The sequence below is a fragment of the Lutra lutra genome, chromosome 12, assembly GCF_902655055.1.
Source record: "Lutra lutra chromosome 12, mLutLut1.2, whole genome shotgun sequence".
In the NCBI taxonomy this organism is placed as follows: Eukaryota; Metazoa; Chordata; class Mammalia; order Carnivora; family Mustelidae; genus Lutra; species Lutra lutra.
The window spans coordinates 78,714,961-78,739,192 of NC_062289.1; the positions used below are offsets into that span (position 1 = coordinate 78,714,961).

The following is a 24,232-nucleotide window of genomic DNA, read 5'->3' on the forward strand; positions in this document are numbered from 1 at the left end:
TGAGCCCACACACGACGGCCTTGTGCCCTTGTTGCCCACCCGAGGAGAAACAGTCCTGACACCCACAGCACGAACAGATCGCTGCAAGGGTGAGAAATTGCATCCACGAAGCCGCCTGCGCAAAGCCAGCCTCTCACTCCCCGGCCCGGCAGGCCTGCGGCTGTGTCGTCCACGGAGGCCATGGCGCAGGGGACTGCACCTGCCCAGGGCTGCTCCCCTGGGGTCAGTGGAGCTGGGGGTGGGGCTGGGGGGGCTTCTCTGAAGAGCTTTTGGCACAAACTGTCCCTCTGAGGGCAGCTCTCCGGGGCCCTGACCGAGCCCGGCAAGGCAGGAAGCAGCAAGGGGAAGTGAGAGCCTGGATTTCCTTCTGCAGCCACTGGATTCAGGGTTGTGCTGTGGCTGGGACCCCCTCTCCCCTCTGGAAACCTCAGAAGATCAATGACAAAGTCACCAAGGAGTCCAGCTCCAGGCTAAAATCCTAGGTGCACTTTCAGGCCCGATCAAAGGCAAAAACAAGGAGTTCCCTGGCAGACCCCCCGGAAGAAGTGGCCCTCCCCACCCCAGCCCAGTGCCCAGGAGAACCAGCTGGTGCTGCAGGGTGGCAGGCAGGGCCCAGGGGCTCCCACCCTGGTGGCCGGGCCCACGAGCAGGTCTGCCCAGCCCAGGCACCTGCATCCTCACGGGGGCCCCGGCCTGAGGCGCCGCTGCTGACACTACCTTACAAGGCAGCCTTGCAGACACGTCCCTACAAACTCTCTGCTTTTCCACAGCAGCTCCTCTTGGTCTCCCTCCTCCCAGTCACCTGTCCCCATGGCTCCATGTCCGAGCACCAGGGCAGGGGCTGGCACCCTCCCCACTCAGCCCCAGCATGCACTCCTGCCAGTATAGTGCCCTACGGGGCCGGCTCCGTGTCCTCGCTGACACCTCAACCCCAGGCAGTTCAGTCCCTGGCTTCGGACCCACGTCACCTGCTTCCTCTCCCTCCTGCACAACAAGGATCCTCACCAAAGTCCCCCAGCACCAGGGAGGAGGAAAGAAGTCAACGGTATGAATGTCCCCCAGCAGCGCTGCCCTCCTCCCTGCCCCTCCAGTCATGGACAACCGCGAGAAAACCCCACTCAGCGCCACGGAGAAAGGGTGGGCAGAGCAAGGCCCCAGAGGGGTGGGGACTGTGCTCCAGACCACAGTTGCTCCCCGAAGTCCACGTGCAGCTCAGCTCGGAGAGCCACAGGCTTTCATCTCCGACCGGGCACCAGCTGCTCCCAGCGACCAGAGGGCAGGGCCACCAGGAGCCCCCTTTCCCCCCCAGAGATTTGGTTATTTTCTGGAATAAATGCTTTTCGGCTTTATGCTTTTGGGGGAAGTTTGGAGTTCCGACGATGATTCCTGCAGGACTTCCTGTGCATTTGAGTGGAGGTTCCTGCTGGTCCCGTCCGCCTGTCCTGCAGGCCTATCCCCTCAACTTGGCAATTCACATTCTGGGTTCCTTGCGCCCTGGGCAAAGCTGAGGTCTTTCTGGAATAACACAGGCTGGAGACCATGTGACTGACCACAGCGGGTGGCAGGTCTGGGGGCACCCACTCTGCAGGGGGACCATGGACTGGGCCGTTCTTCCCATGCTCATAAAGCCTGAGTCCAACAGACATCATGTGAGAAAGGCCCTGGGCCTGTGTACGTGCAAACGTGTATTCACATTTTCCTCTCCCAGCATAAAGCCTGAGGATACACGAGTAATTAGCACCAGGGGTATCTGCTGGAGGCGCGGAGATGGAGGCTGAGAAAGAGAGCTGAACGGATGGTACTTAAATGTTAAATTTTTCTTTCCAATTCCCACATGAGGGCTAAAATTCCAGAACCACGTTACCCCTCGTCCGTTGCACATACATGACCCAAGGCCTCTACCCCCGAAGGGAAAATCAGGGGTACACAGACGGTGCCTGATGGGACTGCGGGCCCCCTGTCGCCTCCTGACCTCTGCCAGGAAGTACGGTGACCACAGTGAAGCCGCTGCCATTTCCCACAGCTTCTAACTGGCATCAGCGGCTGTCTCTGCGAAGATTTCTGGGGGGTTCGTTTCTCCCACCTCCCTCTCCCCGCTGGGCTCTGAGGGCTTCCCTCCAGCAAGCACTCTCCCTGCCTCGGGATGATAGTCCCGCCTGCCTGTAGAGCAGGGGAGGGGCCAGGGGAACCCCAACCCAGCGACCGCTGCCGCCTCATTCCAGCGAAGGCTGTGCTGGGAACCAAAAAGCCCTAGTGTTTTGGGAACATCCAGAGCAGAAGCGGGCCTGCCCCCTCACCCTGGCCGTCCATGGGAGGGAGGCTGGGAAAGGGGGAGGCCAGGGTGGGGAGGCCATGCACCTCGGACACTGGTTGTTCCATTAACCAGCGTTCCCCATGACAACAGCCAGCAGGTCACCTCTGACAGAGGCCGGAGGAATAGGTCGTGGGCCGCATTTCAGCAGAAAGGCAGGAGGGGGAAGGATCTGCACTCAGGGTCACGTGACCATGGGAGGAGGGAAGGGCTGCACGGGGCTCTGGGGTTCGCACCGTGTCCTGCTCCCTGACCTCGTGAGGGAGGTGCGTGCCACGACTCACAGGGAGAGCATTACACGGACATACACAGGAGACACAGCGGTGTGAGTCCACGGCTGTTTGTCTGTCCCTATGGACATCTGTGACTGGCACTATAACCCTGTGGCATCTGTGCATCTATGGAGACCCAGCTGTCCCGACTTCTCCTCGGAGGAGTCTCTCTCTTGCCTTGTGAGGCCTGCACAGAACAAGGCCCTGGGGGACTCTGCCACCCACGGGGTTCCCAAGCAGGGCATCCAGACTCAATGGCTCCTATGACACCTGCTGGTCCCACAGGCCATCCACACTCAGCCTGCCTGCAGCCATCTGGGGAATGGCAGCCACTTCCCTTCCCGACTGGGGAACAGTGTGTGTGGCGACAGGATGGCTGTGGCTCACTTCTGCCCTTTTCTCCCCAGCTCAAGGCCCCAGGGACCCTTCACTGTCCCCAAGAGTCCAGCCCCAGGAAGACCAATTGCACCAGAACACGTAGAAACCACCCATCCCAACCCAAACAGACACCTCTCAAAAACGTGTTCCAAACTGGCAAGCACTGGTGGGCGCTTTTAGCCACACAGGCTGTCAGAGCCTCTATGCTCGGATGGGAGCCCTCCCCAGGGAGCCACAGCTCCGTGCCCCCGAGCCCCACGGAGCCCCAGGGACAGGGGACGGCCCTGGATTTGCAGGCTCCATCACACATCCCCGAGTTACCTCCTGCAGCTTAAGCCATTCCCTGGAGAACACTGGCCCTGCTCAGAGCCCCTCGTTTGTGCAATGGTGGAGGGACGCTCGGATCCACCGCCCCGGGCCCTCCCCGACCTCTCGGCCCTTCCAGAACAGGTGTGAGATCTTCTCCGGCTGGGCATGCCCCTCCCTGCTTCATGCTCAGCCCGGTCAGGCTCCTCAGAAGCTCCGGTCCCCCAGGAAGCTCTTCCGTCCATGGTCCATCCATCGAGGGTGTCTCAGTCTCCCAGAGTGGCGGCCACAACGTGGGAGCCCAAGGTCACCGCCGCAGGGCCCTGAGCTGCTCCCACCCACCCTGAGGCCCCACTGTCCACCCCAGAACAGGGCTGGGTGGCCATGTTACTAGTTCCTCTGGTCTCACCACAGACCCAGCCACACACAGCCAGGCTGCCACACATCCCAGATACCTTCACACAAGATCTCCAGACGCCTGAAGCTAGTCCCGCATCCCGAGTACGATACCACAGCAGCAATAAAGCTGCCGGGCGCGGGACGCTTCTGCAGGCGGACTCGCTCCTCCGTCTGCAAGCTGGGAGGCAAACACAAGCATCCCTTCTCTCCTTCCACCCTGCACCCAGCACCAGGATGGTCTCACCTCCTTTTTCCCCTGACTCCCCAAAATGGCTCTCACACCTACCCCTCTCTCCTTCCCCGGGACCCCGGCCTGAGCAAGATCTTCTTGATCCCTCTGTGCTGGATCTCAGCAGCATCTCCCCATGGGCTCTCCCTACCCCTACCCCCGGCCCTCGTCTGCCTATTCAGGACGTGTCCCCCCGACCCCCTCCATCCCTTGGGGAGAGGCCATCCCAGGCTCATGCACAGAGGACTCTGGGGAGACGGCAACCGGAATGGCCTCTAGTACCTCCATTCCTACAGCTTCTCCTGTGCAGGGAGGCCCGGGGGCCAGAGGCGGGGGGCACACCTGGGAGGACCAGAGCCTGCGGCATGCAAGACAAGTGCTCCCAGCAGCACCTGCTGCTCCTCCTGGACACAGAAGGACTGAGAGGTGGGGACAAGATGTATACAGTGGGTCAGCTGTGCCCCTCCCCTCGCAGAAGTACCCGGGGAGCATGGAGGCCGGGGCTGCAGCCAGGCTCTGACCTATGGAGGACGGCGCAGCCCTGGCCACCCGCGGTCCTACATGAAGGATCCAAGGGTGGACACCTGGCCTTGCTCCCCTCCCACCCTCTGCTCTCCTGCCGGCACCTCCACGGGCCACACATCCCCAAAGCCAGGGAGCAGGAGCCTGGCCCAGAAAGTGGGAGCTGGGTGAATGATGCGGGACAACGGGGCTGCTGTGTGGGGTGGGCGCCTCCCACTGTCACTCTCGCCCCAGTAGACAGTGGTGACACCATGGTGGTGTCCCAAGCTCTGTCCCTCTGGAAAGCCCTCACTTTCGCACTGCCCCACCAATGTAAGGCTTGAGCACTGTGCGCACAGGATTTTAACGAGGCAGGAACTAACAGATCCTCAAGCTTCTTCCCTCACTTTCACTTCTAATTAACCACCAGGGCCCACAGCCTCGGCTGCTGCCAGCGAACTTGGAACAAAGGCAAGTGGGCTTTCAGATAAGCAGCTGGGAAGAGAACCAGGGTGAAAGAAGGGAAGTGTGGAATTTACGAGAGCCCGGCCATGCAGGGCCAAGCAGTCCAAGTCCCTGCGGACTGCCCTCAGGGGTCACCCGTCCTCGGGTGGCAGACAGGGATGAGCGATGGTGGGCGATGAATGGGGGTGATGAATGAGGACGCTGAAGGGACAGGCATCCGGGAGGTGTCCCTTTCCTTCCCTGTCAACACTGGTGCCCCAGCCAAGGCAGGACTTCACATCCTTAAGGGCGGCAGCCGAGAAGCAGTACCATGGCCTGGGGGACCGCCCCAGGGTGCATGGAGGGCACGTCCTGGGGTCCCAGCAGAAGTACTTGTGGAGAGCCGATCCAGGGGGTGCTGAGGCAGGGGTGCACACGGAGAGCATATCAAGGGTCCCAGCATGGGAAGGTGCACCTGGAGTGTGTCCAGGGTTCTGGCCCCGACAGCACGTGTTCTGGGGTCCCACCTGGGGTCCTAGAGATTACAGATGTGGATTTGCGCAGAGGGGAGGGGGCAGAAAGGGTGTGGGGAGGCCCTTCTGTGGGCCACCCCTTCCTGGTAACAGTGCTCAGCACCACTGTGGACAGATGCCCAGATGGGATGGCAGAGACAGGCTGTCCCTGACCAGGCCTCATGCCCGGTACCGATCCTGGCGCAAGAGCACCGGCGTCACGCTCCTCCCCGGCTCCCCATGGCTGCCTGCGGACCCCTCAGCTCTGGCCCCCGAGCAGTCAGGTGACACTGGCCTGGCCAGTCATCCGCTTCCATCCCCAGTGACTGGCTCTGGGACAGACATGTGACCCACAGCAGCCAATCAGAACTGCTCCAGGACTTCCCCGGGGACAGTTTCCCTCCTTGCTCTGTTCCGCACAGAGGACACATGTCCCCGCCAGACAGAGTGTGTCTGAGACACAGCTAGCCCACAGGCAACGGGCAAGCAAGAGACACCTGCTGACATCCTGAGTGCCTGACCCCCTGCGCTTCCCAGGACTGAGCCTTTCCTATCTACGGGGCATTGACTGATTTTTTGTTACGTTCAGTTAGCCAACATATATGCTACCTGTGGAGAATTCCCCCTGGTCTGTGTCCCTGGGGAGGAGGGGGAGGGGAAGAGTGACAGGAGGAGGACATCCACACTAAGGCCGCTGCCCGACTCCACCCCGGCCCCCCAGGCCGGGATTTGGTCATTCTACCGCCCTGGCGCCTTGGGCTGCCACTCCAGGGAACAGCAAGTACCATCTCTCCCGCAGCTACTCCCAGCACAGGCGGCGACACTTCACGGAAAAGCACTTTCATATCTTAGGAGAAGGATGGTCCTACATCGAGCCTTTGTCATCAACGCTGACTTCGTAGGCGATCCCCCACGAGGACACCAGGGAACCCTCCTCCGAGGAACCCCAGGGACTTGGCCCACAGGGCCCAGCCCGCACGACCTCGAGGCCACACCTGGCGTCCCCTGAGTCGGGAAGAAGCAGGGCCCCAGGCCCAGACCGGATGGAGAGGGGCTCCCTGGCACCTCCCAGGGCCCCTGCCACTTGTGCGCCGCCCCTTCTGTGCGAACCACACCCCAGTTTTCTCGTAACTTCCTCCCGGACTTGGAATCCACCTGCTCCAGTCCCAGGATTGGCACAACCACCCAAGCCCCGCCAATCAGACCACTCCCCTCCTCCAGGCCCAGGAGGGCTGGCCAGTCAGAGCACTCCTCTCCTCTGGCTGCAGCGAGGGACCATAATGGGCAACGTTCCAAGCCAGGCCCATCAGAAAGGATGAAACTTAACCCAGGGCTTTTGTGGGAAATGTAGGAGGAACAATAGCTAGAAAAGCAAAGGCTGTCTTTAGAATTTTGTGAGATTCCAGAGCTCTTTACAGTCAGGGCCCCCTGCCTGAGGACAGTGCCCCCCCACCCCGCGTCAGAGGGCGGACCCCCAGCATCCGAGGATGGCACCCCCAGCCAGAAGTGGGAGCCCCACCCCTTGCCACAGCCTCTCTTGAGCCCTGGGCCCAGCAGAGCACCCAGCAGGCCGGCCAGAGAGCTCACCGGCCCTTCGGGTGGCATTCTCTGTCCCCCGTGATGTCGGGAACTCTGTGGGGTTGCTTCCCAGGGATGACCATCCCTGCTGCAGCTGCAGCGGCAGGGCGAGAGCGAGACCGGGGAGGGAAGACCCCACCGGCACACACTGCCCCTCGCAGGCTGTGTGCACCTGCACCTCCCACACGCCATCTGGGGACAAGAGCCCTGCGTCACATGCCGGAGTAGAGGGTGCTGTGACAGGCTGTGGATGGGGTCACAGGGCCCACAACGCCCAGCCCCTCTGCTCCCACAAGCAGGGACTTACCACAATGATGCACAGTGCAGGGGCCACGAAGGCCCAGATAGCGCCACTGGTGATGGACAGCCAGCAGCTGTGGATGGAAGCAAAGCGTGAGGTCCACACCACTGTCCCTCTGCCCAGAACAGTTGCCAAGCCAGTATCTTTTTCCACTATGTGGCCTATCTGAGCAGCCAGAGTTAACACTGTTCACCCCCATAGATATCTCTGCATCCTTCCCACCATGATTTCTGCCTCTCATTCTTGGGGTGAATGTTCCAGGTACCTGTCTGCCCCCCTTCCTCCCCTGACACCTCCAGGACCAGGACACACAAAATGCCTGCGGCAGGGGATGGCATCTGTGAGCTGCTCATTGGGCCCTGCTCTGAGGAGGTGACCTTTCCAGGAAAGGCACCTGAGCAGCTCCACTGCAAGGTGCATGGCCAACCCAGGCTCCCGAAGGGGACAACTGTATACAAGATGGCTGGACTCCCCTACATTTCCTGAGAATTCTAAGTTGAGGGGGATCTTCTGCTCCCATCCTCTTGGGAAAGAGCGAGCCCCCTGGACCTCTGCTTGTGGGGAGAGTGACTGGGCTCAGCTGGGGCTGTTCCTGGCCCTCGCTGGCCTCCTTTCTGCCCCAGGACCTCTGTGGGGCAGCCCCACAGAGACAGACCACACCCCCAGAACAACACGGGATGATAGGGCAGTGCCCGGAGACCCCCAACAGCGGTCTTTCCCTCCTGCCAAACACAAGGATGCGTCCCTTAACTTACTTTGTAATTGTTCCGTAACTGTTCGTAGCAGACGACACTGAAATGACACAGACCAGGAAAGGCAAACCTGTGGACAATGAGAGCAGGAGATCATGGCCGCTGGCTTTGGAACCCCTCATTCCTCAGTCATTCATTCCCCTGCCCCCGGTGGGTGTGAACTGCGAGCGGGAAGTGCTGAGACGGCCTGCAGGAGCCTCAGTCTACACCGAGGGCCAACTCACACTCACCCTCACCCTCACACTCCCATTCCCATGAACACCCGCACTCACAAGCAGACCTCTGAACCCTATCCTCTCCCCTGCTCCCCTGCCGTGGAAGGGGGCCCGGACAAGGACATCAGGGGACCTGTCCCTCTGCTGGCTGGCTCCTCACAACCAGGCTGCATTCTGCTCGCTCCCAGAGCAGAGGCTGGGGGTGGTGAGCACGCAGGAGTGCCCCCCCGCCCCGCCTGCGCTGAACTCGTGGCCCCAGAGGAAGGAGAGGGAAGCCTGCCCCGGGCTGTGCCTGCGTGCCTCCTGCAGCGGCTCCGGGCCTTTCCGGCTTCAGTCTGAACAGTCGTGAACAGGAGTTTCCTGCATAGCTGGTCTATCTCTGATCTGCTGCTCTGACATCCAACTAGTTCAAATACATTACAGAAAATGTCCAGGCCTCCACAGAGGGGACCCACTGGCCTCTGGGGAGAGGCCTGCTGTCACATGAGTGTCCCACAGGTGAGCATGACAAGAGAGAAGGCAGACTTCTTCCTGGTGCCACACGCCTGGGGCTCCTGCCCGGATGGACCCAGGGCCACAGGAAGTGAGCCAACTCCCTGGGACCTGGCTCCAGCCCAGCAGCCCCTCCCCGAGCCCTCCATGTCCACAAATGTCACAGGGCATCCTCTCTGCCCGGCTCATTTGGTGTGGGCTAGTGCGGGGAGCATTAAGCCCCGGGCACTGGCAGCCACCCAGCACCCCAACAGCACCACCAAGGCACCCCAGTTTCACTGAGGAAGTGCAGGCCGAGGGCCACCTTTGCTCTGGGTCCACAGAACAGCAAGCAGGCACAGACGTCCCATCCTGGTGGGTTCCAGAAGGTGTGGCAAGTACTGCTGGAGATGGGTTTCAAACTCGGTGGTCAAGGCCTACACGCCCCTCCCCCAGTCCTGGCCCACGTCCACGGGTCTGCGGATGGCATCTTTGCTGCCTGGGGTAAAATGGAGGAGTCCAAGGTTCTTTTTCTGCATTCACAGCTCATTCGATCTCAAACGCAGTGCTGGGGGCTCCCTCACCATTTCTTCCTGTGTCCCTCTCCTGGTATCCCAGGTCACCCCATGGGGCAGTGGGAGAAGCGTCTGTCTGAGCAGAGGCAGCCCATCTGTCTGCGGTCTCTGAGGCACATGGCAGAGCCCAGCACGTGACTAAGTGTGTACTCTTCTCTTTTTTAAAGGCTCATTTATTTATTTGAGAGAGAAAGAGTGTACACCCGGAGTGGGGGGAGGGGCAGAGGGAGAGAGCCCAACATGGGGCTCCATCCCAGGACCCTAAGATCACGATCTGAACTAAAACCAAGAGTCAGATGCTTAGCGACTGAGTCATCCAGGTGCCCTAGTGTGTGTGTTCTTAAGAAGAAATGTTTCAGAGGTGGGAGGATGAGGAGGCAGGTAAGAGCCAGTAGGAAAATCTTGGGCCCTGGGTCCATTCCCAGGGGTACCCCAGACCCGCTGTGTGGCCTCAATGAAGTCTCCACTCTGAGTCTCCACGGTCTCCCTGTGGAAATGGAGGGCCGAGCACCCTGCTCCCCATCTGTGCTCTGGCCACGTGTGTGAATGACGAGACGTTGCACGGCTCAGCTCAGTCCCTGTAATCATCTGCACTGTTAGCCAACTCCAGTCCCTCTACTGTGGCCGTCACCGCGACCACCGGTCCCCGTAGCCGTGCAGGCACATGGCATGCTTCTGGAGACAGTTCAGGGTCCGTCTGGCCCTGGCGCGTGGACACAAGCTGCGTGGAGTTGAGGACGTGCTGTCTTTGGAAAGTGGTGGTACTTCCCTAGCCCAGGGTGGGACCGTGGGAGCCACCGGCCAGGACAGAGCAAAGAGCAAAGACAAGCAAAGGAAACTTGACACAGGGGCAGAGGCCTCACAGAGAAGGGCAGAGAGGAGGCTGGAGACAAGTGGCCTGCCCTCCTGCCTGAGGGCCAGTGCCACCTGCCACACTCTTCCAGATGCTTCTCTGGGCGCGAGGGAGCCTATTAGGGTCCCGGGTGTGGACAGAAGTGAGTGTGCCTCTCCAGACTGAGTATTTAATTTCAGTGTGAGGTCCTTCCGTGTCCTCCCCTCTTCCCCAGCACCCAGCAACAGTTCCAGGCAGCAACCCCTCCTCGTGGGGCTGCCACGAGCACAGCCCCGCCCACAGCCACGGCCACCAGGGACACAGAAACGGGAAGTAAAGGTGTGTGGCTTTACAGCAAACAGCGCGGAGTGGCCATCTGACTGGCAACCCTGTGGCCCAGCACTGGCCCGGCTCCCTGGAACACCAAGCAGCCCAGGGAAGGGAGGCCTCCATCAACCACAACCAAGGATGTGCCTGGGACGAGTGGGAGTTCCTCAGAGAAAGCTGAACCCCTCACTTCTGAGTCGGCCATCGGAAACGCACATCTGCGGCAGGATGCGCAAACTCTCAAACATCCCTCCTAATCTCTCCTGCTCCCACGGGGACACTTCAGGGACAGAGATCACGGTTCACTCACCTTACTAGTCCAACCTAGGGCCTGACATCTCGCAAAACCTCAAGGTATGTTCCTGATGTGATGCCTCCATCCCCCAACTCGGCTTCAAAACAGTCCTGAGGGCTTCAAGGCCAAGGGCGGGCTCTGGAGGACAAGGCCTCTGTGCAAGGGGCGCTCCCCGTGGGGTGGTCTCCCTGTGCCCGGGGTCAGCCTCCAGCTCCTTCCTCACTAGCCCCTGAAGGTTGAGAGGGCCCAGCTGCGTGCTGTCGTTACTGACGCCCAGAGTGAACTCTACCCAGTCAGACGGAGAGATGCAGCTCCTGAGCCCTGAGGACATCCCCCACGGGAAGGTGACAGGCCCGGCCCTGGGCTCCCTCCGCAAACAGCAACATCTGGGCCACACACGCACCCACCCACAGGGATGACGCTGGGGTGAGAAGCTACACAGTCCAGACTGTGCCGCCCAACAGGACTGTGAACTCAGGGTTCCCAGAGGGCCGCACTTTTCAAAAAGATCTCTGTGATTTACATAAAACCTCAGAATATTTAAATACTGGTTAAAATCTTCCATTTTTTTTCCTTTAATTCCGCTGACCGAATAAGAGCCCAGGCGGGCGCAGGCTGCAGGAGTGCTCACAGGTGGGTGGGGGGCATCTTGGCCGCCGTCGCCTGCTCCCTGCGTGATCCCAGCAGTGGCGGGGGAAGGGAGGCGGCTGCAGAAGCCGGGAGGGTGCAGAACGTACTGCCCTCGCCCCAAATACATTACATCAAGAAACTCAAAGCACAGAGTAAACGTGTTTATCAGCTCCCTGCACGAGGGCTGTGCGAATTAAACCCATGTGAGGCAAACCAGGAACAAGCAGCAGGTCACTAATGCTGGGTAAATGCTTTCTTGCAAATGTAGTCATGGCAGGTGTCAGTGCCACGTCCGGTCTACCCACGCTGACAGGAAGCAGGGACCCCTCGGGGTAGGGTGGGTAAGGTGGAAGTTCACGGAGTCAAGTCAGTGGGGAGGGGGCTTCCAGAATGAAGCCATGAGCGGCTCCACGGATGCACCGCTCTGTGAGACAACCCTCACTGGTGAAAATTAGCCTAGAGAAACCCCAACCATTGAAAATCTTTGCATGTTTTCCTAAAGCCATACAACAAATCAGGAAAAACTTACTCAAGAAAACCTACTAAATCTTGGTAATAACAGTGGGTCCATGACTCGAGCCATGACTTGCTCCACCCCAAAGAGACAAGCCTCCCCGCACTGGGCCCCTTGGAGCTACACTATCTCACAGGGATAGGCAGCAGGCTCCTTGCAGAAACTCTGTCCCAGGTAAGAGCGACAGAGATCAGAGCTCCCTTCCTCCATCCAGCTGCAGCCCAGAGTATGTGGGACCTGTCCCTGCTGGGACTCACGGAGAACACAGCCCCGACTGCCCTCCCCTAAGGGCATTCACAGGGCAGAGGCCCTACGCTGCGAGAGGTGAGCTGCCCACAGTGCCCAGGGCCATGCCCTGATGCTGGCGTGCTGTACCCGACAAGCCACCGTCCCTGCCCCAGCTCCAGAGTGGTGCTTCCAGGACTTGTCCAGGTATGGGGGAAATAGACCATTAGCTCCGACAACTCCAACGCACTCTCCATGGGAACGGATGTGATTTGGAAAAGCCTGTCCAAGCCTAAGAGTATCTGGCCTCTTGGAAGTATGTCATATGAAGCAAGATCACTTCCCACCTACCCCTCCTGCCCTATCCCACCCCCTCCTTCCCCATCCCACCCTCTCCTGCCCCACCCCTTCCCCACCTGCCCACCCCTTCCCCACCTGCCCCATCCCATCCCCACCTGCCCCGCCTATACCATTCTATCCCGCTACCCTCATCTGCCCCATCCTATCCCTCACCTGCCCCACCCCTTCCCCACCTACCCCATCCTATCCCATAGTAGTAGCGGTGCTTGCTGTCCTCTGAGCCAAAGACCTTGATCACCATGCTGTAGAGATGCAGCCCTTCCGCCAGCATCCACGCGAAGGCACTCAGGAAGAAGTAGTGTAGGAGCATGGCCAACACCCGGCAGGGGACCTAGGATCAAAGACGCAGAGGGCCATCTCTCTGGGTGGGAGCCGTGGGCGGTTCCTGGCATCCTGGGTCACATGCCCTCATTCCCCCACCCTCGAAGGGGCGGGGCCCAAACTCCCTTTCTAGACCCCACAGTTTGGATGGGACCTGCGACTCTGGCACAGTGATTGGCTCAGGAGAGCACATCAGCATCTCCCTGCCCTTTGTACTGGGGACCTAGGAAGTCTTAGAACCCCAGAAGGGTAAGAGCTAAAACTGAAATGGCTTGGGGATGTGGTTTTAAACCCAGCTGGTGGGAAGGAGAAGCCGACTCCCGCTGGCTCCCACCGGAGAGGAGAGGCGGTTCTGGGGAACAGAGCAGTAGAGGTGGGCGGTCCTCTGCATCAGGATTGGCTCAGGCTGGCCACGTGAGCAGACCGACCCAATGGGGTGGGCTCTGGGGAAGGGGCGGAGCCACCAGGGAGCCAGCCTTCGAGCTTGGGCCTTCGCAGACACGTGGGCCGACCTGTGCCGGGTCTGGCGCCCAGAGCCGGTGTCCACGTGGGGCCGCGAAGGGGGCACAATGATGGGAGGGAGGAAAAATAATAATACGTTTAAATAACACCTTCAAAAATTAAAATAATGGGGCACCTCGGTGGCTCAGTGGGTTAAAGCCTCTGTCTCTGACTCAGGTCGTGATCCCAGGGTCCTGGAATCGAGCCCTGCATGGGGCTCTCTGCTCCGCGGGGAACCTGCTTCTCCCCCTCCCCTCTCTCTGCCTGCCTCTCTGCCTACTTGTGATCACTGTCAAATAAAATCTTAAAAAAAAAGAAAGAAAGAAAGAAAGAAAGAAAGAAAGAAAGAAAGAAAACCCAAAAGATTCCATCAAAAATTACTAGAACTGATAAATGAATTCAATAAAGTTGCAGGATACAAATTCAATGTATGGAAATCTTTTTTAAAAAATTAAAATAATGAAAAAGAGAGAAAATTTAAAGAATTAAAGACAGAGCCCCAGGTACGGCATGATTTCTCTTGGGCACCCCAAGCTCTGTTGTCCCAGACTCCCCAAGATACCAGCTCATTCTCAGGACAGCATCGTGTTCCTGGCACCTGGTTTCCCAGGTGCAGCTGGAGGTCCCTCATCTGCCCCATGCGTGCGTCAGAAGCAGGTGTGCCGAGTGCAGCGATCGTCCCTGCAGCCCCTTCCTAGGGGCGCCACCACCCACCAGCCGCTCCGGGACTGGCCCCCAGGGCACGCGATGGGGCCCCATCCCTCCCGAAGGGGGGGTTGGTGCTATACAGGCCACATCCGCATCGTCCAGAGGTCTGATTGGAAATCCGGAATTCTGACCACACCCAGAGCTACAAACCCAAATGCGTGTTCTAAGGAAACCGGAGGGTGGACGCACGCGGAGAACACGGCTGGCACATGGCCGGTCCCTCCACTGCCCATGAGGGGATCTTTAGATGCCGCTCTGCGCCCCTAAACCGGCGAGGGAGGACCACCCTGCAGCCCAGGAGGGTGGAGCTCTCCCTCCGTAGCAGCCCCAGGATGGGCAAGTTGGGGCTGAGGACCCCTTGGCAGAGAGGACCGGAAGCTCTGCCGACCCCCGCTAGCGTAGGGTGAAGATATCATTCTGCCTCAGCCCATCCTGTGTGTCTTAAGACCGCCCACCTCTACTGCTCTGTTCCCCAGAACCGCCTCTCCTCTCCTGGTGGGAGCAAGCGGGAGCCTGCTTCTCCTTCCCACCAGCTGGGTTTAAAACCACCTCCCCAAGCCATTTCAGGTTTAGCTCTTACCCTTCTGGGGTTCTAAGACTTCCTAGGTCCCCAGTATGAAGGGCAGGGAGAAGGTGGGCCTGGGTCTTCACATTCCTCCTGCCAGCAGTGCCCGACCTCACCCTCCGCCAACGGAAGTGGCTGGGGGTCTCTGAGGTCAATGCAGCCATGAAAAGCAAGACTGCAGGGGCCAACCCTTGCCAGAGTCGTCTGTCACCCGCTCCCACATCCAGAAGCAGGAGGTGAGGATGGCACGGCCTCCACAGGCCTGTCTTCCAGGATCAGAGGGCTGGTCTGTGTCACCTGTCCGCATCATGCTTGGCACCCCATCACGCCCAGAGCGCGAGCTGACACAGCCCATGGGCCAGCAGTGGGCAGAGATCCCAGCTCAGCCAGGCTGTCTCCTGGGCCTCTCCTGGACCAGCCCCTGCCCGACTGTCTGGGGGATGTGGCCTGAATTCTGAGTTGAAGAATCCAGCCGGAGTCAGCCCCAGTGACATCAAAGGGAGGAAGGAGAGGGACGGGTGTGGGGCTACTCACCGTGCCAGGCTTGAAGCTAAAGCTGACCAGTAAGAGGATCTGGGCCACCAGGACAGCGAAGGACAGGTTGGCATGGATGTGGTAGCGCTGGTTCCGGATGGTGCTGACGGAACTGAGGGCAGAGAGGCAGGGGTGAGGCCCAGGCCCAGTGCCGCCACCACTGCTCCCTGCCACGCCCCCAAGGGCTGCCAAAGAGGCCTTTCTAGAGCCCATGCAGATGCTTTCACTCCCCACTCTCACACCTCACTGGCTTCCTATTGCTCTAGGAAAGGAACCAGCAACTTCCACCGGCTTCGGCCCCGCGCAGCCTGCGCCCTGCTTCCCCCTTCTGGCCCTTGCTGACTCCACCCGATTCTTGCTCTTGCACCCGCTCACTATGTCCCAGGCTGGCTTACCCGCACCCCAGTCCTTTCCGGGCTGTGGCCTTCACACCAGTTGTGCCTCCCTAGGAGAGGACTTCCGCTGGCCCAGAAGTGTGCGCTCCTGGCCCCCCGATCCCCACCCACTCTGTGTCCTGTCCTCAGAGCTGCCTGCCTGGCTGTGGCGGGCTTCCTGAGCAGAGCTGGGGGACGAAGGAACCAAAGAACTGAGGTCTCGGCTCAACACTGGTGGCTCGGCTGCCGCCACCCCTGCCCCCCACAGTTCCTGGAGTTCTGAGGAGCTGAAGGCCTTTCCTTGCGGATCACGCTACAGCCTGACCCGGGACCCCACAGTCACAGCCAGGCCGGGGGCCAGCTGGTCCTCAGAGAACCAGAGCAGATGGAGGGGTGCTGGGCTCCAGAAGGAGCCGCCAGAGCATCACCTCCCCTGCAGAGAAGCGGGGAGTGGAGATAAACTCCCAAGCCCCACCCCCCCAGGGAGGTGGTCCCATCCTGGATGAGGCAACAGCCCTGAGCAGCGGCCAGCAAATCCTCGCAGTCGTCTGCCCACATGGATGGCATACACTCCACTTTTCCGTCCCAGTTCAGAGAGGGCCTCAGAGGGCCTCAGCTTCCACCCTCCCCTGGGGGGCACAGACTCCCTTGAGTTCTGACCACACGTGGCTTCAGCCAGGAGGGGCAGGGGGCCTCTTGGGAAAGGGCCTTCCTGCCTCTCCAGCAGATACCTGGGACCCCCTACAGAGCTGTGGCTTTGTCTTCGGGTAGGGGTCCTCCTGGTCCGGTCAAGTTCTCACCAGCCCAAGGGCCAGAAAAACCCTTACAGAACTTCCCAGCATAACTAAAGCAGGGTGCCCTCCACTCCCACAGCCCCTCCTGCCTCCCTCCTCTATTCTCCAGCACCCCAACCCCTCCCTGCACCCCGGATCTCAAGACGAAAGCTGACTTTGGAGCAGCTGCCCAGCTGGAATGCATCACGTTCAGGCTCTCAGCGAGGCCAGGCACTCGCTGCCTCCCGAGGACACACGCCCAGCAGGCAGCGGAAGTGGGGCAGGCTTGCACTGGCATCTGTCCAAGGGTGCCAGACCTCCCCGGACGCAGGAGAGAGCGGAGGATGACTCACGAGAGCATGGCGAAGGTGACCAGTGTGAGCACCAGGCAGACCAGGGACATGGAGCAGCCGATGTAGGTGATGCACGAGAGCGCCACCTGGTGTCCATGCGTGAGCTGTACGGGAAGCAGAGCAGAGGCGTCCACGCTGGTCCAGGTCCCGGAGGCGGAGGTGACCCGTGGAGAGGGTCCCAGGGCTGGTGCACAGCTGACTATCAGGCAGCCGCTGTCCCAGTGTGCATGTCGTGGGGATCACCGGGGCCTGCCCCTCCCCGCAGATGCCCTGTGACCACCACCGACAGGTCCAGTCCCTTGGTCTCAGCCCTTGGACTGATGCTGGAAGGCTCCACCCGAAGGGCCAGGGCGATCACTCAGATTCCGCCACACGTCTGGCTTCTGTCCTGCCGATTCCTAGCTGCCGCCCTCCCGACCCGTCCCCACTCCCAGCACCAGCCATGCCCAGAGTCTACCCTGCAGCACCCAGGTGGGTTAAGACCCAGACCCAGCAGCCATAGGAGTGCGGTAAGACCCAGGAGGGGGACCGACTCCTCCCTGAGGATCCCATGGATGTACACAGCTGAAGTGCCTAGAGCGAGCCAGGCACACGGGCCGAGCCGTCCTAGAGTTCGTGCGCAGTCAGCCATCATCCCTGACGTCCACTAGCACAGAAAGGAACGTGGTAAATGAGTCGGATGCAAAGCCATGAGGGACGGTGACACGAGCCTCAGCTCTCCTGGCAGCACAACCGCACATGGTGGCCCCTTCGGCTCCAGGAGTAGGAGCCTCAGATCACACTCACTTGACCCTGGGCTCCTCGACGCTCTGTGCTCCCTGAGCCTCACGCCTGGAATACCACCTTCCCCACGCCCATCCCTGCAGAGCTGTCACTGCTTCCTGCTGTGGCTTCCTGCTGGGTCTGCATCAGAGACCCAGCCAGAGCCCCTCCCTGTCGCCCGTGTGTGGACACCAGACATCAAGGTCCCTCCAGCCTCGGCCTCAACACTCTGGGCCTTTGCCTCAGCTACGCCTCCCCCTGCCCTGCTCATCAGGATATAATCGGGGACGTAAGGAGGCAGCTCAGGAAGCTTACACACGTCCGGAAGGACTGGGAGCCCAGGAGGCCCCAGTTCCCCAGACCGGGGATGGAGAGCTGATTGTGCAGAGCAATCTGCGAGCCAGTGGGTGCACCTGAGGATGGACAACTTGATGGGCTTTTCTTCTTCCAGCTCTATGACTCAGCCGGTCAACTCACTCCCCAGGGCTATGAAACACTTTGGAACCTTGACTGAATGGGGGTGGGGAGGAAAAGCCTGCAGTGCGCAGCCCTAGATGCAGGAGGGGGCGAGCCCCCATTTCACCTCCTGTTTGCCCACACCAGTTCCCTAAGCAGAAGGAATGCATGGGGGTCATTGTGCTCCCACAGCGACATCCTCGGCCACACCCCCAGATCGGGACCCTCAGTGTCCCCTTTTACAAAGGGGCCAGCCAGAGGCATGAGGATTCATCAGGTAGCCCAGGAAAGCGAACGCCACCTAGAGTCACCTCCCCCACACCACGTGGCCTGAGACTCCAGCCCCTGCGATGTGTTGTGAGGAAGGCTCCTTGGACTGGTGTCTCCAGTGTTAGAAACGGGTAAGGGGAGCCGCATTCTCTGTCCCTCTAAGGAATTGTGAGAAATCCTGCAGGTAAAACCAAAACACTTGGCACTTGTCGTGCTCTCAGGGAGAGGAGAGGAGAGGCCGCCCCTCACCTCCAGAGACGGTTCTGGAACAAATGCTCTTACAGAGATGTTTTTGGAAGTAAAACCACACGCAAAATGCCAGCATTAAATGAGAATGCCCTCTTTGCTGTCACAGGTAATTGAAAAGTCTCCTGGCTATCACGATGGCCCCAGAGACAGAGGGAAGCATCACAATTGAAGGGTTTATGGACATCACGGACCCTCAGCTCTTTGTAGAAACTGGGGTCCACTTCGGTGGCACCCACCAAATGGAAATGGAAATGGGAGCACGTGAAGGGTGACAGCCATGCCTGGCTCACGGGACCCCTTCAGCCCTCGGCCTCTGGGAACCCCTCTCAGGTCTGGCCCGAGCCGGGGCACTCCACGTGAACCTCCACACTGCCCCATCACCACCTAGACCTTTCTCCCTGGAAGATGGAGAGCTTGCTCTGATGGACCGTCATGCCTGTGGCTCCGGGACCACTGGAGTCCAGAGGTGTCCGCCTGCTGAATGCGGGTGGCAGGGGGCACTCTCCCCTCCTCCAGGGAAGGCACGCCTAATCCACACGTGCGTGCCTGTGGCAGAGACAGCCGGTCAATGCCGCTGTGGCTCCCAGATGCGCGGGAGACCCCACACACACAGCAGGCTCGCAGTGCCCAGCAGAAGCTTCCCCATGGGAGCGCTGCAGCCTGCCAGCCACGCACGGAACCCCAGCCTCTGATCCGCTAGCCTGCTCCGCCTGGAGCTTCTGATAACGGGCTTCCCACCCTAGCCCCGGACCCATAGCTGCCCAGGCCCACCATCGAGCAAGCGGAAAACTGGATGGCTGAGACAGGAAGAACGTCACAGCTGTTACTGGGCGCCTGGTGCACGCAGACAGTGAATCCTACAGCTGCCCTGTGGGTGGGCACCACAGTTCTCACTTGCAGAAGGAGAGACTACACAGCCAAGAGGGGCAGCACTGGGCTTCCATCTGCCATAAGCACGCATTGAGCACCACTGTGTACCAAGCTCGGAGCACACGCCACAGGCTGGAAGCAGGCGAATGCACGGGTGAATGAACAAGGTGGCTAGTTCCTGCTTGGACAAGGCTGAGACATGAGCCAATAGGGCCGCGGGGCAGACGGCCTATAGAGGACCGGGATTCGGGTGGTCAGTCTCACTCGGCCTCCGATGAGGGTCCTCTGGGTCCCTCCTTACTCCTTGGAGCCGATGCATCCCCAAGTGCTGCTGGTTCCTCTGCTAACCCAGGCCACACACCCTCTCCTTCTTGATTCCCAGAGCTCCCACCTTTGTCTCGCCCAGCTTCTCCCTGCGCCCCCCACCAGTGTATCAGGGCCACCTTCAGTCCAGTCTCCATGGGCAGGACATCACCCCAGCTCACTCCCTCCATGGCCCCTGTCCTGGATGAGACCCATATTCCTTCCCTCGGCCCTGCATCTCTGCCTCACCAACTGGTGGCCCTGTCAGAGGGTCCATACAGGAGAGCAGGACCCTCCCAGTGACTTGGGGGATGGGCTTCGACATGGGATGCAGGTAACAAGAGTGTGGGAGTCCCTGGAAACAAAAGCCATGAGGCACCCCAGGGAACAGGCATGGCATCTATCCCTGTGGGACAGGAAGGTCAAGGAGGTGAGGGGGTGGGAGCAGAGCAGGGCCAGCAAGGAGGACAGTACCACTGGATCAGGGAACACAGGGGACCCAGGTGAGGCCGGGAGCACCCGGCCGACAGCACCGCAGTATCATACCAATGCCTGTCCCTCATCGCTGGCCTGGCTGGGAGGCCAGTTGCCAGGGGAACCTAAGGCTGAGCAGAGTGAAGGACAAGTGGGGCGCCACGGGTGGCGCATACACACACGCAGCCCTTCATGGCTGCTGACCCACGTCGCTTTCTCTGCCTCCGCCGCTCACCCTGGCTCTTTCCCGATGTCCGGTCTCCAGGCTCTCGTGAGCCAGCATCCCTTCAGCCATGCTCTCTGACCCCAGCTTAGCCATACCCGCTCGCTCAGCTGTGGACAGCAGGAGCCTGAGGCTCCCTGGGCCTCCAGGGTTTGGTGACAGTTCCTGGGCCTCACCAGGTGTAGCTCTGCAGGAACACACTGCCAGCCTCCGGCTGCATGAAGCCCAGGCTGTAGGCATATGGCATACTCCAGGGATGAGATCAAGGCCACAGGCCTGAGGACAGGCAGAAACGAGCTCCCTGGCTGGCTGAGGGGCACAGATTGGCACCCGCGGGCCTGCATTGGTGGGGAGTCTCCCCCACACTCCCACCCCCTGCACAGAGACGTGGCTATGTCTTTAGGAAGACCTCTAACTTGTCATGGTCAGGCCAGCTACCTCATTAAAGGAGTGAGCCGGGGCGGAGTGCTGAACCCAGTCACCCCTTCACCCAGGCCCCCAGCCCCCGGGGCACACAGCTAGCTCTGAACTGGCACCATTGAAGCCCTTAAACAGCAGGAAATTCCATTCAAGGAAGTGTTAACAAGGGGGTGGGGGGAGTGCCATGGAGTGGAAGAAGCAGTCCAGGCAGGAATCACAACGGGGCCTCTCCCCTGGCAGGAGGGCACGGCCCGCGGTCGCTGGGAAAAGCTGGACCAGGGGCTGGAGGTGACACGGCCACTGCCGGGAAAGCTGCCAGCGGCACAGTGAGGGACGGGGGCATCGGGGCATCTGGGGCATCTCCCCAGTCTCCTGCTGTAGCCCCAGCGGACCAGGACCCTCCCAGGTGCAGACCCCAGCAGGGGAAGGGGGTGGGCCTGACAGCAAAGGCCCAGCCCCAACACACTTGGGGTCAAGTCCCTGCTGCACCCACTCCTGGGCAGCCATGCCGTGGGGGACAGGGAGCCCCCGGACCTGCCCCTGAGGCCAGGGCTGGGAGGCGGGAGCTGTGTGGTCCCCGGCTTTACATGGAGGCAAGGGTTCTGTCAACACTGCTGTGAAGCATGTATGTTGTGCTGGGGGAGGCGCGGACGGGGGAGACATGGACCTGACCCGCAGCCGCCACTCCAGAGGAGCTGGGCTGCTGCAGGCCCCACACTCGGTAGCTGCGAGCGTCTGTGCCCGCTTGGAGCCGCACGCTGCCGCCGAGCAACCCCGCCTGGGGACACACTCACAGACACGGGCCTTTCCTGTCTGCCGGGGCCCGAGGGCTGCGGACACCTGACCGCCTACCAGTGGAGGCAGGAGCCATCAGCGGCCTCGTGCTCGGGTTAAACAAATGAGACAGGCCTGTGCACTGAGCGGATGACAACACACGGTGAGCCCACGAGGCTCCCGCAGAACAGCCTCTGTCTCCCCCCTCAACCCAGCAGCCCAGAGCCTCCTGCCTCGATCCCAAACCAAGCCCTTGGTCTCCTGTCCCTCACACCCGGCCCTCCCAGATGGAGACACGCCTGCTCCCCCAACCCCAGTGTCCCCACCTCCAGCCTGAGCAGCAATGACTCCTGAGACTGGTCGGTGGTCAGCGTCCCTCTGCAGGGCAGCCCAGCCCCCAACAGCAGCACAGCATAGTGTTCTTCCAGAAGACTCTACAGTAAATGAGGCACCATCTCTGGGACTGTAGGGCCCAGCCCATGGAAAAGGTGAGCACCCAACAGCACCCAGCCAGCGGCTGCCCCAAGAGTGTGGTTTTCCTCCTTGATGTTCCTATCCCACCTCCAGGGCCTGTTTCCACGAATCCTGGGTGAGCAAAGCAGGGTCCCTGTGTGGCTGGGTCCTGAGGGGAGAGATGGAGCAGTAGCCAGTGGCCCAGCACCCCAGAGAGGCAGCAAGGCCACCAGGGGGAAGGGCCCTGGGAGCCCAGGAGAGAGACAGGCAGGAGGGGGATGGGAGGGGGCAGGGAGGGCAGAGTAGGGGAGGGAGCAGCGAGGGAGCACCATCAGCAAGAAGACAGGTCTCCCAGGGCCCAGGACTCCACCATCCCTCAAAAGGATGAAAGCAAAGGGGTCAGAGAGTGCGGGGAGGCTCAATCCTGACTCAGGCCTGCTGCACCCCAGCCCAGTCCTGCTCTTTGGGGACGTCACCCAACTCCTCGGGCTGGCTGCTCAGCCACCAGGTGAGACTTGCTCATTTGGATGTCACTGTCACCTTAATTAGGCTGGGTGCTTGGGCTCAGTTCTTGGGCTGGGTGCTCCGAGCTCAGTACTCCAGGGAAGTCACAGGTGGGCAGGCCGAGGCTCAGGGCAGGCACTTGCAGAAGGCCACACAGTACGTCAGGAGAGGGACCCTGAGCGTCTGCTGACCAGGGGGCAGAGTGGGGCCACTGCTGAGTGCACCCCAGCTATGAGGACAGGGCCGCACACAGTAGGTTCTCATCAGAAACTGCGTGAGGAAGTGACTGGCACAAGGGAGACCGCCTGAGCAAGCCTGCTTCCCCATGGTGAACGGAGCGGGCGCATCTCCATGCAGGCTGGTCCGGGCCGTCTGGGACACGCCCAGCAGGACCACAGAGGCAGCTCCCAGGGGGCACTGGAGCAGCCCCAGCCACGCCCTGCAATTAGGTCCCCGCACTGCAGCTCCCCGCACTCTCCCCACCACCCAGAGCCTGCCAAGCGGCTTCAGGATGCCGCACCAGGTGCACGTTGTGGCCGTGGACCCAGGGTGCTCGAGGGGACCCTGAGGGATGGCGGTCCACGGAGGCGAGACCCCCGGCACACACGTGCACACACCCCGCAGCGCCGGCCTCAGGAGGCGTGGCGTGCCCCCGCAGTGCCCTTCCCTCCCCGCCCTGCGGCTAGATTTAGAAATGCCCAGAAAAGCCTGGAGTTTGCTTTGGGACATGGGCTCCTCTGAGTCACAGACCACAGACTCCAAGGCCTCTGGGGAGGCCTCTTACATAAATTCATGAGGCCAGCTGCGAGCCTGCACACATCACATCCAAGTGGAACTCTTGTTTCAGAAAGAAATACTTCTGTCTTCCACTTTTTGCAAAGCCCTGCGTAGTGGATATGTCATTTTCCGCCCCGGGAAAGAGCCAGAAAGACTTTTCTGTCCTCCTAGGAGCGGAACAGCGGTGCCCCTGTGAGGAAGGCGGTGGGGGAGGCCAGTGCGCAGTGTGGGGAGGGTGGCGGGAGGTGCCGGGACTGTGGTCAAGTGCAGCCCCCACCCCGGCCTGCTGGGGGCAGCAGCTGCTCGGTCATGATGCCCCAGGTAGCCCAACTTTTTTTTTTTTTTTTTAAGAAAAACAAAATTCAAAATTTCAGATAATTTCTCTTTTGAAATATTAACAGTCGAGCTAAAGGAATCGTCCCAACTGGCCAGCCTCCGGACCGGGTTCTGTAGCTCTGTCTTCCTGAGCGGTAACTTGGCCCTGACCCCCACCCGAGTCTGCCCTGGGGAAGGTTAGGAGTTTCAGGGGACTGGCTTTCCCAGGTGCACCTGTCCTGGCACAGTGCTCCCACTGCCCCCTCCCTAGAACAGATGCCCCTCCTTGGCCGCTCCCAAGGGACCCGCTGGAGGAGCCAAGCAGGGGCGAGAGGGCCTGCAGGACGTGAGCAGGGGAGCGGCAGCACGGGGAGGCAGCGCACAGAGGGGGGGTCTCTGGCTTCCACCAGCGCATGGGCTGTTCTCACCATTGTACAGACAACCAGACTGTCGCCCTGGAATGTGAACCTCGGGTGGGGTCCCAGAAGCAGGTGGGACTGACTCGCCTCTATGGCTTCTGTCACATCAGCCCTCACCCCTCCAAGTCCTCATGGTTCCAATTCCCCTTCCTAGGAATCCCGTCTCTGAGTTGGTCACTGGGGCCACGGTGGTGATCCGAGCCCCACCCCTTCCTGGGTCTGGCTGGGCCAGCCCACTGCAGCAGCCGCCACTGCGGATCCCGTTCCCCAGTCCCCAGTGCCCCTGCGGGCCAGTTCTGAGAAAGGACAGTCCCAGGGCCAGCCTCCTGTCCCGGTCCCCGGTTTCCCGGGAACAGGCCGTGTGAGTCAGCCTCACTCCTCGTGCAGCTGCACGTGGCATCCTGGTG

At 60.7% G+C, this 24,232-nt stretch overlaps 1 protein-coding gene across 2 annotated transcripts in view; it reads right to left on the reverse strand.

Annotated features, from left to right (window-relative positions):
- ADGRD1 (adhesion G protein-coupled receptor D1) overlaps positions 1-24,232 on the reverse strand; it is a 125,171-nt gene that overhangs the window by 9,235 nt on the left and 91,704 nt on the right. For both annotated transcript variants that reach the window (XM_047697578.1, XM_047697577.1), the window contains 5 exons: positions 16,557-16,660; positions 15,057-15,168; positions 12,605-12,758; positions 7,987-8,053; positions 7,238-7,304 (listed from right to left, as the gene is read on the reverse strand). In XM_047697578.1, coding sequence (XP_047553534.1) covers positions 7,238-7,304; positions 7,987-8,053; positions 12,605-12,758; positions 15,057-15,168; positions 16,557-16,660 — 504 coding nt within the window. The remainder of the gene's footprint in view (positions 1-7,237; positions 7,305-7,986; positions 8,054-12,604; positions 12,759-15,056; positions 15,169-16,556; positions 16,661-24,232) is intronic.